This window comes from Diceros bicornis, chromosome 3 (genome assembly GCF_020826845.1).
Source record: "Diceros bicornis minor isolate mBicDic1 chromosome 3, mDicBic1.mat.cur, whole genome shotgun sequence".
NCBI classification, from domain to species: domain Eukaryota; kingdom Metazoa; phylum Chordata; class Mammalia; order Perissodactyla; family Rhinocerotidae; genus Diceros; species Diceros bicornis.
The window spans coordinates 63,527,893-63,541,326 of record NC_080742.1 but is presented as its reverse complement, the minus strand read 5'-3'; the positions used below and the strand labels follow the sequence as shown (position 1 = coordinate 63,541,326).

General features: G+C 39.2%; 1 protein-coding gene across 6 annotated transcripts in view; it reads left to right on the top strand.

Annotated features, from left to right (window-relative positions):
• The window catches only part of DOCK4 (dedicator of cytokinesis 4), a 435,612-nt gene that overhangs the window by 300,251 nt on the left and 121,927 nt on the right, over positions 1–13,434 (top strand). For all 6 annotated transcript variants that reach the window (XM_058528497.1, XM_058528508.1, XM_058528478.1 and 3 more), the window contains 6 exons: positions 983–1,080; positions 1,192–1,275; positions 1,448–1,548; positions 3,644–3,725; positions 4,774–4,944; positions 9,387–9,579. In XM_058528497.1, the coding sequence (XP_058384480.1) occupies positions 983–1,080; positions 1,192–1,275; positions 1,448–1,548; positions 3,644–3,725; positions 4,774–4,944; positions 9,387–9,579 (729 nt within the window). The remainder of the gene's footprint in view (positions 1–982; positions 1,081–1,191; positions 1,276–1,447; positions 1,549–3,643; positions 3,726–4,773; positions 4,945–9,386; positions 9,580–13,434) is intronic.

The following is a 13,434-nucleotide window of genomic DNA, read 5'->3' as shown; positions in this document are numbered from 1 at the left end:
CATGAGCCTCGTCAGTTCGTACTGTTTTCATTGGCCTTCGGACGCCACCGTCCCCCTGCTCCCTTTGGGGACTAGCAAAGCTAGACGCCATGTTGAGGAGCTTTTCTAACTTCTGCCCGGGACAGCTGGGAGAAGGGTTTACTCCCTCACCTTCTCCCTGCTGGTCTCAGGGCCCACGTGTTGTCAGTTTAGGAAGGGGAGGAAATTGAAGGGCTGGGCTCTGAGCTTATCCTGAATCTGGGATGGAAGACGACCAAGGAGTCCAGGAACTGGCCCTGTCAGGTCCGAGGGCTCACTAGATGATCTGACAATTGAGTGGGCTTGTCATCACTGTGCAGGGACCTTCAAGTCTTACCAGATTTGGGTCACATTATCAAGAAGACCCTCACTGCCAGGTGGAATTGCTTTTTAGGCAGCGTGCTCTCTCCTGGGGGCACAAATATGAATAAAGCAGGTTCCCAGGCCTTAAGAAACTTTGATTTTACTGAGAGGAGGCAGAAAATTGTTCAACAAATATTTATCACTGCTTGCTGCGAGCTGCTCTGTTCTGGGTCCTGGGAATATGATAGGGCCAAGCTTGACATGGCTTTGTTCTCTTGGAGTGAACAGTCTAGTGGGGGCGCAGACAACAACAGCTGTAATAGTGAGTGAAATGCTACTGCGAGGTGAGAGCCCATTGGAGGGACAGCAAGCTCTGTCTCGGGATTTCAGGTAAGGCTTCCTGGATGAGGCAACAGCTAACTTGAGAACTGAAGGATGAGTAGGAGTTTGTATGTCAAGAGCATTGGGAAGGGAGAAATAATTAGACGACACTGCAGTAAATGTCATCTTAGAGGGCTAGTTGTGGTATGGGGGAACCTGAAACTTGGATGACCAGGAGGGGCAGGCAACGTTTAAGAATTCAGCTTTTACCAGTAGAACACTTTCATGTGAGGGACTGTTGTCTATTAAGGCAATTAATCTTCCTTATCTATTTGGAAAGGTGATATGCTTGATCTTCTGAAATGGAGAACCCACCCTGACAAGATCACAGGCTGTCTCTCTAAATTAAAAGAAATCGATGGCTCAGAGATAGTAAAGGTATCTGCTGTTTTGTTCTCCCTCTCTTGGAAATTCATGGGGTAAAGTATATTTGGAAGGGAAGGACAGATGATATTTTATTTATTCATTAACTTCTTCTTTATCTAACAGTTTCTGCAAGATACACTGGATACCTTATTTGGAATTTTAGATGAAAATTCCCAAAAATATGGGTCTAAAGTATTTGATTCTTTGGTGAGTTTAAATTCTGTTAAATTATATCTTAGCAATTTTGTCTCTCAATCTTGACTTTCATAAGCCTGTTTCAGAAGTGTGCACTTAATAGCATGAGTTCACTTAAAAAGAACCAAAAAGAAAAAAAATCTTGGTGTGTATTCAGTTTTATAAAGCTCAATTTTCTTTTTAGGTTCACATCATAAATTTGCTGCAAGATAGCAAATTTCATCATTTTAAACCCGTAATGGACACTTACATTGAGAGTCATTTTGCTGGGGCTCTTGCATACAGGTAAGGCCCTTTATCTTGTAATTGGTTTAGAAGCACTTCCTTTTGAGCTTTTCTAAGCAGAACCAGCAATATAGAAAAATTTAAAAGGGAATGTAAGAAGAAATGAAGCACAACAACATAAGTGTCTCTTGAGACAGTATCTTCCTTTCTCACACACTTTTTTTTAATGGCTGGAACTTAGTTTGATTAAAAGAAAAAAAAAAAAAAAGAACTTCCTGAATTCTATTCCTGAAACCTAAAATATAAAGTGTTTTCTTCTTGTCTCTATTTCACTTGATGTTCTTTGATCTAAAATGTCTGGTTATTTCACTTTGGCTTCCAAGAGCCCCATTTAATCACCACACTCCTTGATGATTCTAGATGTCTTTAAGAAAGAAATATGAAGGGAAAACAGGCTTCACCATCATACCTTTTTAAAGTCATTCAGTCATTCATCCTGTTAATATTTACCGAGTGCCTACTGCATGCCAGACACTATACTTTGTGCTGATTAGTGAGACCTGGTCCCTGGCCACAAGCGGTTCAGTCATTGGGCTACCCTTTGATACTAGCTGCCATTTTAACTGCTCATCCTTCCTATCATCTCAAATTACACAAGCAAGGCTGAAAGTGAATGGAGAATGACATGCTTTAGCTAGTACCTGCCTCCATGCAGCCTAGTTGATAATTGCCAGAAGGCAACACCGTCTCTCTTTCTGTGCTATGCGTAACATCCTCCTGATGTTTGGTCCTTCTTAGATACAGCCCTGGAATGAACCCCACTGTTCTGTCTCCCTGTTCCAATACTGTCATTGCTATTCTGCCCACGTTTTTACCTTATACCTTAAGCACTTATGCGTATGTACATGCAAAATCATCTATTCCCAGAGGTGTGTTAAAAGAGCATGGAATCAAATTTTTACCCTTTTTTCCCCTTCTTTGTGATATACAAAAGGTTAGTAGGTAAATAAGCATTTGATCCCATTACCTTGGATATTCTCGATCACGGCATATTAAGATTTATGCCTCTAGCATTTGAATGAATGGAGTTATTTTTGCAAGACGTGACCCTCTGTCAACATGATTTTTGCAGAGGGTGAGATGTAACAGCAGGGAGAGTTTTGAAGTGTTTGATGGCTCTGCCACTTGGCCTAACAATTTGGGCTGTAGTGTGAGGAAGTCACGAATTCCAACTGAAATTATCGTTGGAAGCTGGAGAAGAAGGGTGTAATTTCTAATACTTCAGGTTGGCCAGGAAAGCAGGATAATCAGTCCTAAGAAGAAAAATAATGCCTGTGGAATCTTCTTGGGCTGTGAATAGTCAGAAACTCACTGACATTTTATCTTCAAAATAGCGCTCCCAGCAGCATCTACCTACTGGCACATCCATGTGTTCTTCCCTGACTAAGAGAAAAGAGAAGCATTTAAAAAAATTGCTCTGTTTCCTAGAAACCAAGAACTGACCAAAGTGAAAGGTAGCAAGAATGCAACCTTGAGAATAGCTGTTTTTTCTTTAATTTTTGTTTCTTGAAAAATAAAACTTGGTTTTTCTGGAAATTCTCCTTCTACCTAAAGGCACAGTTTGATGGTAAGCTTTGTTCTTCCCACAGGTCAGAGAGTTGGCTTGATAAATTCATGGAGGGTGTGATTTGAAGTGGGGAGGTGTTGCCTTCATCCCTTGCCACACCCCCTTTTGCCTCCAGCTGAATATTTCTTCCAGCTGTTTACATGGTCACTGGGGAAGAAATCCCAATTAGCCATTGTCCAAGACTGACCATGACAGTCATACTTCCAGGCACTTCCTTGGCCAGAGTCCTTTTCTCTGATATTTGTGCTTATCCATTTGGAAGCATTGCCAGAAACAGCAGGGCCGATGGAATATATCCAGACTGAGGGGAATCTCATTGGGAGGAAGTCATCTTCAAAAAGGGTAGTGATGTGGGTATGCAGATTTTGTAAAATTATTATATTATAACAGTTTGACAGACAAATGTGAGAACTGATGGGAAAAGAAGATTCCTCATGATAAAAATAAGTGTTTGATTTGTTGGCGTTTAATTGAGAATTAGACCAAGTCTACAGTTCTACCTTCTGCACATTTCTCCCTGTATTTTAGAGATCTCATCAAAGTGCTCAAGTGGTATGTGGACAGGATAACAGAAGCCGAGCGGCAAGAGCACATTCAGGAGGTGTTGAAGGTAATAACACACTGTCCATAGCAGATACCGGAGTCTGACAGAGCTATTGCATGGTGATGCTAAACTAATTGGTTTCCTGCACACAGACAGTAATTGGTGATGATATATTACTGACATTCCAATTCAAGGATCTTAATCAGTTTATGGCTGCTCCAGAGCTGATGAAATTTGAAAGGGACTTTGCCAGGCTCGCCCAGTGGAACCTGCTCGGGACTGAATCCTTACTCCTCTGGGCTCTTGAATGCTTGAAGTGAAGTCTTGGCTTGGCTAGAGAGAAGACTACAGATGGTCAGTTAAGCTTAGAAGTTCCTGGCTCTTGCTTGTACCACCCTGACAGAGACCATCTGAGAACCATTTGTCTTAAATTTTAAGAGAGCATAGAGTGGCTTAGCAGGGATCACAACAAGGAAACCTGAGGTTTTACTGGGTCTCATGGTTTAATGCTACCCTCACCTCTGGGCCCTATGTGCTCAATGTATATGGAGATGCTAATACCTTACTTGCAAACATGTTCAATAGGAACACAGATTATTAAAGGGATTGTCCAGTGACTGCCCTAGCAGTCTTCTGAGCCCTGTTGTTGAGTGCCACGCTATTTGATATCAGTAGATAAAAATAGACAAGTATGCATTTTATAAAACAAGCATTTTATTAATCATAAATTTATCATTTTGGTCTGATTGAAGGTAAAATATTAAGTGGCAAGAGTACCTACCGGCAAAGCAAAATCATTTTTGAGAGATAGGCCATTATCTCTTTGTTAACTAAATTTAAAAACCATCTGAGGATCAAAAACATTTAATGTTCAAACCTCTTGAGAATTACATAGAATTTTTAAAGTATCTATACCTTTTCTATCATTAGGCATCAGAAAAAAATAGTTCTTCCCCTACAAGTAAATACTGTTCAAAAATCTCATGGGGCCTTAGTGTTTAAATCAGTAATTTAAAAGTCTAATGTTGTACCATAGTTTTTATGCTTCTCATTGTTGAATAAATACTCTTGGTTTCCCTTAAAACTAACTTTTTAAAAATTTTATTTTAAAAAGGCACAAGAATATATTTTTAAGTATATAGTTCAGTCTCGAAGGCTGTTTTCCCTCGCCACTGGTGGTCAAAACGAAGAGGAATTCCGCTGCTGCATTCAGGAGCTCCTTATGTCCGTCCGTTTCTTTCTCTCCCAAGAGAGCAAAGGCTCTGGAGCGTTATCTCAATCACAGGTAATTTGTTTTCATCTCTGCTGAGTAGAAGAGAAATGAGTCCAGTTTATTTATTTTTATATAGCAGCATAAGTGAATGTTTTCTCTGTGAGAAATCCGTTGCTTCAGTTTATATTTATAGCTTAACCAACTTTAAATAGGCTTTAAGAAGTCCCCCAGCTTCTGAGTTCCAGCAGAGCAGAAGTTGGGTTGCATTTCCTTGGACTGTTCTCACTCTGAGTGGAGAGGCTATTCGATTCCAGTTACCAGAACACATACTGATGATTAGCCACACTGTTACGTTCAGCCTTGGAGAAGGAATTTCGCTCCAGCCAATCTGTTGCTTTTGTTTTCCCCAAGCCTTGCAATTGCATTTTAATCTGTCAACTTGAGACTCATTATATTGGGCTCGGCTAAACTGCATGTTTTTTTGTTTTATTTAACTTGACCCTAATCGTCCTGGGACTGATCTTATGTGGTCAGTGCGAGCGACTGTTGCCAAATTCTATTACCGGCAGTAGCTCTACAAGTTTTGTTTAAAAACAGGATCCGTCCACTTTCCAAATAGCATGGCCTTGAACGTGATCCAGGAAATAATTCTGAATCTTTCTCTACATGTTCTTAATCCTTCTTGTATACTTTTAATTCTAATGACTTGGTTAAAAACCTGTCAAATGGAGAAGCAGTCTCTTTGCTACCATCCCCTGGAGACTAGAGACTTATAATTATTGAGAATTGGTACATAAAATGGGAGATTAGAAGACAAAACTAGATCCGTAAGAATATTGTTATAATTTGGTGCCATTTGATATGTGGAAGGCATAATGTATAATGGCAAAACACCAGAAATGTACCAACTCTCCAATAATAGTGCCGTACTTTTTTGACTATTTGGGGACTATTCTTGTTATTCTCTGCTTTATAAGGGTGGACTGATCTTCTGTCTGGGCAAGGATACAATTCAGGCTCTTTTAATGTCATTTTGGCCTCTATCATCCACGATACAATCACTGCACTTCGGGAACTTGCCAGAGATCTCAATGTCCAATTGCCCACTAGCTAAACCCTGCTTTCAGCTGTTGATATTTGAGAAGGAGAATCAAACAAGCTAACCATGTATTCCTTTAGATCAAAGTTCTCAGAAGTTCACTACTTCTGCAGAAGCTATTCAAAATTCATGTCTTCATTTTGAGATTTTTCTTTTTAACATTTACCAGTTACAGGGACAAAGCTTAACTAATTTACGTCTGAAAAATATTCTCTTTACCCTTAAGAGTAACCTTAAGTCATGGTGTCTCACTGAGATGCCTTCCTAGGGACTCAAGAGATTTTTTTCTTCCTTTAAGGGTAAAGAAATATTCTTTTACCTTATGTTTCCACTGAATCCTAGCAGTCGCCCTGAGATGACTTGGGCTGCTGTGGTACAAAGGAATAGAGCAGGTCTCCTTTTATCTGTTTAACATATTGACTTCCACTGTCTTTGATTCTTCAAGTTCTGTCCCTCGATCAAGATAGTGAAACAACTTTAGCACCTTCAGAGAATCATATTAGATTTTTCTTTTTTTACCCTTAGCTTTTTATCAAGAGATGTTATATAAAATGTATACATAAATTTTCTGAATATCTTTGTAAACTCTACCAGAGTCATCCTCTATTATTTTGTGCAGTATCCCTTACTTATAAATTATGATGTGATAATTTTATTTTAGTTTGATGCTAAGAAAAAATTCATATAAAATGATAAAGTGGTTAGTTTTCTTTAATAAGCAATGAGGGCTTTGTCCCTCTGTGTTTTGGGAGGACATTCCAGGTTCCCTTTTGACCCCACACCTTCAAAGCTCGCTCTTATCAGAAGGAAGATGTCACTAATCTGATTGAGCGACTGTATTAGTTTTCTATTGCTGCATAACAAAAGACCATACACTTAATGGCTTTAAATAACACCCATTTGTTAGCTCACAGTTCTGCATAGGTCAGAAGGCTGGGTTGATTTTTTGCTTAGGGTCTCCTATATCCAAAATCAAGATATTGGCTTTGATGGCTTATCTGGAGGCTCTGGGGAAGAATTCACTTTCAAGATCTTTCAAGCTTTTGCCAGAAATCAGTTTCCTTGTGTTTGTAAGACTGAGATTCCCATTTCCTTGCTGGCTATCATCCAGGGATGAGAGGAGGAGAAGGGTACTCTCAGCTTCTAGAGGCCACTTGCATTCCTTGGTATGTGGCCCCTCCATCTGCAAATCCAGCAGCGGTATGTCAAATCCTTCTCATGCTTCAAATCTCTCTGACTTTGCCCACAACGAGCCAGAGGAAACTTCTGTTTTAAGGGCTCATGTGATTAGGTCAGGTCCATCTGGATAAGCTCCATATTTTAAGATCAAATGATTAGTAACCTTTATTACATGAGCGGAATCCCTTTTGCCACGTGACATAACGTAATCATGAGAATACCACCATGGGACAGAGGTCTTGGAGGTCATCTTAGAACTCTGCCTACCACATCCAGAGCCAAGAATATCCATTGGTCTGAGTTTTACTATTAGGCTGCCTTAAAGGCAAAAACCTAATTTTCTTGCTCCATTTTGCATTTTTTCCACGTGGGCTTCTACTCAGGGCAAATTCCGTCTCCTGGAGGCAGAGCAGCCGTCCCAGCAATCCTTCATGTTGGATCAGTGGACGGTTGCCCACAGATCTGGCCTTCCTGGTCCTAGTAGGAGGCTCGTTTAGTCCTCTTGGCCTAAGCCCAGCTTACTAATGCCTCTCTCCTTGGGAGCCCTGCCCTGGGCAAAACAGCCAGCTAACTGAACTGTGTAGCAGTGGTTTTTGGTTTCCCATTCCATGGACAGATCCCTACCCCAAGAACCCCAAGAGAAGAAGAGGAATGACAGAAAGAGTTGAGGCCTAAGACCCTACCCCAAATTTCTATTAATTATCTTTCTGTATTTGTTTTGGCTACCAAGAAAGTCAAAACAAATTGTACTCTTATTTTTATTTGCAGTAGAAATCCTTAGCTTAGATACCCTGGAACAACTCTTTCTGCCCTCATCACAAGGTCCTTGTTCCTTTATCCTTTTTATATATGTATCTTCCATTGCAGGCACATTCATATACTTTTTTGAAGTAAAGAGGTGTAAATAAAGAATTAATGGATAAATTTAGAGATTCCTGAGGAAAATCAACTTAGTTGACTTTTCAGTGATTAGAACGCTGGGCTCATTTTATTTTATTTTTTTAAACTTCGTCTGTATGACTCAGCTCTTTGCAGAGTGAAAAATAAAGGTTATATAAATACAGTCTTTAATAGAGAATACCAAGTTATTAATTTTAACCTCATTCAAGTAAATCTATAATTTTTAAGAGTCAAGGAGAACATAGCTATTGACCGCAGCACCTTAAATGTTTTGATGGCTCTGGTATCAAAAATAAGTCTTCATTCTTCTAGAGATTTTTGCTGCTCCTGTATAGATAAATACCAAAATCCATGAATTTGAGTTTGATTCTGTGTTTGAATCATCAGCACATAGACTCGACCTACTTTCTTGCTGGTGTCAGATCTCATTGGTAAGCCAGCTAGCACTCGAATCTCAGCATAATAGAAACATGTGCCTGCTTCCCCTACTAGGTAGTTGAGGCTGACCGACTTTCCCTTCCTTTGCCCTCCTTTTGTGGAATTTTAAAAGGCTGAGTTTGTTTTGATGTACAATCCTAGCTCAGTTTTTTAAGTATGTCCCTTAAGATTTGATATTAGCATCTTTTTTCTTTCCTCAAAAAGTGATTATTAGATTTCTTTATTTACATGAAGAATATTGTTCTTAGTACACATAGTTCGGAGTTTACAATAGATCTTGAAAAAAACCTAAGGGATTGTTCTAATGATCTTTTATTTTACAAGTGATTAAACTGTAACCTAGCGGGCTACAATGACTTGTCCACGGTCACAGAGTTGATTAGAAGCAAAGCTTGTACTATATAAAATCCAGGTCTTCTGATGCCCTGTCTTGTTTTTTCTTTAATCATAAATTGAATGCTTTAGGGAATTAGTGTATTTGTTTTTTTAAAGGTAAATGAGATTTAAATGTGTACTTCAGAAAGCTGCTCCAAAGAGGAATGAAATAGAAGTGACTACAGTCCAGGTCTTGGTTGAGCATTCTTGCCATTTGATCATGCTGCATTTTACTCATTCTGTGGGGGGTTTTGCCAATCATTTTGCTAATGTCAGTGATTTTTTAGAATTTCCCAGTTTTTGTTATGTTGCACCTTTGCTCATTTCAAAAAATTGTCCTGTTTTGCTGCACTTTTTAAAAAATTTTTGCCCTTTGAGCCTTTTTAGCTTTAGGTACTAGAAACATTTTATATTGATTTTCATACCATTCAAAAATATTTGTCAGAATCTTAAACTCCCTGACATTTTACAGCTGATTTCTCATGACATAGCTGGGAATTGATTTCCATTTCATCTTTTTTAGGCTGTGTTTCTGAGCTCCTTCCCAGCCGTGTACTCAGAGCTATTGAAGCTCTTTGACGTCCGGGAAGTGGCCAACTTGGTACAGGACACCCTGGGCAGTCTGCCGACCATCGTGCATGTGGACGACTCCCTGCAGGCCGTTAAACTGCAGTGCATTGGCAAAACCGTAGAAAGCCAGCTTTATACCAACCCAGGTAGGGTGGTGAGTCTCTTGGATGAAATAATGTCTCTAGAAAGCCATTACTTATCTTATAGTCACAGGTCAGCAGACACAGTTAAAAAAAGGAAACTGACAACTACTTTCTCAAAAGTATTATTTATTTAGATGGTGGAATAAATTTATTAAGTAGCCAGATACAAAAGTATGGCTCTTAAAACTTTATTTCTAGAAAGAATGAAAACTCTAATGATTAAATAATTGATTCTACAACGAATTGTAATGTAGGGCATGCTTTTTTTCTTGTTATAGATTTAATTTTTTTTTAATGTTCAACAAAATTTCACATTTTCTTTCAGAGATGCTTACGGGGACCTGATATGATCCTTGTTTGTTTGTCTCTTTTGTTTCTAAAGTTTTCCATCAATCTGTATGCTGAAACTAGGTGGAAGTTTTGGTGTATTGTCATTTTTTATTTTATTCCAACAGCAAGTGATCAGTTACTAAATTGATTTTGTCATGCTATCTGTTATTAAATCCCACTGCCTCTTGTTTTCTTCTAGTTTTTCCTGAAATAAATAATAAAGTACAACCTCATTTGAAAGTTTATTTTAAGAAGTTTCCATCAGTATCACCAAATAAAAAACTTAAAAAATTAATTCTATTGAGAATTATCTTTCCACATGAATGCATATATATGTGTATAATATCTTTGAAATAGGGTTTCAAATATAGTAAACAAACCTGTTTTTTACATTATTTTGTTGTAAAACATTTTAAACATACAGACAAGAATATAACATAATATGAGTAAATCGTTAACAAATCTTAACAATATCAGATATTTGCTTTAGGTCTTTTATTAAGGAATTCATCGTTATAGATATAGTTAGGACCTCCTGTGTATACTCACTTTCTTCGTAGAAATTCCCACTATCAGAGATTCCATTCCTAGTTTCTATGCCTTTATTATATAGCTATAAAAATATATCGTATTTTTTATCTTTTCAAATTTTTTTCATCTTTTAGTCTTTATATGATGACATTGTTATACACCATTCTGTAGTGTGCTTCTTTTTGACTAATATTATATTTTTGACTAATATTATATTTTTGTATTTATCCATGCTACTAGACATAGCTGTAGTTCATTCACTTTTTTACTATTGTATAATATTTCACTGAATGAATATATCATGGTTAATTTATTTTTTCTCCTGTGATGGATGGTTATTATGTTTTGATTTTTTTTTCTAAAATAAACAATGCTTCAGTTAATGTAAAAGAAAGTTCAACCTTGTGATTTCTCCCCATAAAAATACATCTCTTCCTGGAGAAAAGATATTTGTTGGCATGGTTTACAAATTCTGTCCCTCAGAGCCCTAGAGGTTCTGCTGCAGTGATCAGGGCTTCCTCTGGGGTTGGAAACAGGGAGTGTGGAGTAGAGGGGGTGGAGCTCCAGACCAGGCACCCCAGTTTGACTAGAACACCAATTCTGCTTTCACTAAACAAAGAAAAGTTCATTCTCATCTCATAGGAATTGGTTATTTCTGCTGTATTTCTCCCTCACTGGCCAGATAATTCTTTGTTAGGTTAAAGTCTGACACCAAAAGAGCAATACAGATAATGAAAATTGTTTTCAAATATAAGGAAATTATTTGGGGAGATTATATTCATTATATGCCTCTGAGAGATGTATTCTGTCTGTGGCTTCAGTTCCTTGTTGATTACTGACACTCAGTAGATAGTAGAAAAATCAAGACTGAAGAGAAATAAAGAGAAGCTTCTATGGTCCAGGAAAAAAAATATTGGGTCTTTGTGGGAGGTGGTGAGATTATTTATTGGGGTGAGGATGGAAGGACTCAGGAGACCCAGGAAATGTGGACCCTGGGTGGTCTGTGCTGGTGACCTGGAGGAGAGGCTCAGAGCCAATGCTGAGAGGCTCTGATTATGACACTGTGGTTCAGAGGAGGAAGAGAAGAAGGGAAAACCTGCCTCTCATGTTATGCGGATGCTCCCCATGGAGGATGACTATGGAGAAGCATAAACTTCTGGAGAAGCAAAAGCAGCTCCCGACCAACAGCGTGCTTAGAAGCACACACAGATGCTAGTAAGAGGAAAGACTTCTGTCACTGCCCTGGAAAGATGAGGCTTAGCTTGATGTTTAGTGACTCACCATTGAAGAAAACAGAGACTGTCACGTATAACGGACAGGGCACATGAGTAAGGAGGCTATCTGCATGGAGAAAAACAGCAAGCGTCCCTAAGAGCCTTCCAAGGTTCAAACTACCCTCTATTTAAATCACAGAAGACCCCACAGTAGTTTTAGGAAAACCTGGAAAGTGTTTCTAGTGACTCCTAAATTCTAAGTCAGAAACTGGACTTTGGGGATAGGTGGGGCATATCTGTGTTGTCCAGTTGAAAGAAGAGATGTCAAAGGAAAAGAAGATGTGTAATGCAAATGGTAGGCGCCATAGATGGTGTCTAAGAACAGGATAGGATGTCTTGGATTGTGGTAAGAGGAAAGTGTGATTTCCTACAAGGAACATGGTATATCTCACAAAAATAGGCAGATTATGTCTAACTAGAGGGGGGAGAAGAGGGACAGTAGGAAACCGGGTAACTAAGGGCATAGTGAGGATGCAAAGAATCACAGTAAAAGAGGTTCCAGTAGCCGCAATCCACTGAGAACAAGAGGTACAAGGGTTAACACTTTTGACCTCTCCTAAAAAAAAATGCACATACACAGTTCTTACAACAGAGGAAGGATTTTTTTAGGGATTTTGGGATTTGGATACCCCAGTTTTGTCATATTTCCCCAGAAGTTACCACAGCCAAATGACAGGGAATGGGTAAAAAATGACCTAGGAACTATAAACATAAAGCAATGGATTGCATCACTGAAATATGGTGAAATTAGACTCATGTCTTAGATATAGTTTTGTTACCAATTTCACCTCACCCTGGTGGGACTCCAACCCACAATCACAGGAGCTCCGAGGAGGGGCCCATAGGTGGGCCTCATACCCACAATCCATCCCTTCCCCGGAGAGTTCTTTTCTGTTCGGTGTTGCGGGTTTGAAATGAAACCAAAGTTGAGCAGTCAATGGCACAAGCTTTTATTCGATGGCCAAAGAATGGAGAAGTGGGAACTATGTTCACAAATCAACTTCTCAGCTCTTGGGGTAAGTAAGGAGCTGTTTTAAGGGGTTGAGGTAATGAAGGGGAGGAATATTCATAGTATTTGGGGAACAGGGCAGGCTTTTGAGGCGAACAAGGCTGCCACCTCTTTTCTTTCCTTATTTAGTCATATCCTGCTGTTGCCATGGCAATTGTAAACTGTCATGGCGCTAGTGGTGTGTTATGTAGCATGGTAGTGTATTACAATGAGCGTATAATGAGCTATGGGGTCTGTGTTGGGTCAAGTCAGACTGCCACGTTGTCTTCACCCAGTCTTAACTGGTTTCGACTATAGGTCTCAGCCATCTCCTCCTTCCTCTCGTTGTGGTTTCCTGTAAGATAAAGAAAACATGTTAGGCTTGTTCTGAGCAGGGTTGTGGTTAATGTCTTATGGGGCCAGAGGCCGGGTAACAGTTTTGGTGTATTAGTTTCCTATTGCTGCTGTAACAATTACTACAAACTTAGTGGCTTAAAGCAACACACGCTTCATATCTTACAGTTCTGTTAAGGCAGAAGTTCAAAATGTTTCTAACTGGGCTAAAATTAAGATGTTGACAGAGCTGCATTTCTTTGTGGAGTGTCTAGGGGAAAATTCATTTTCTTGCCTTTTACAGTTGCTAGAGGCCACCTGTCTTCCTCGGCTTGTGGCTCCCCTCCTCCTTCTTTAAAACCAGCAGTGTAGCATCTTCAAATCTCTCCCTGAGTCTGACTT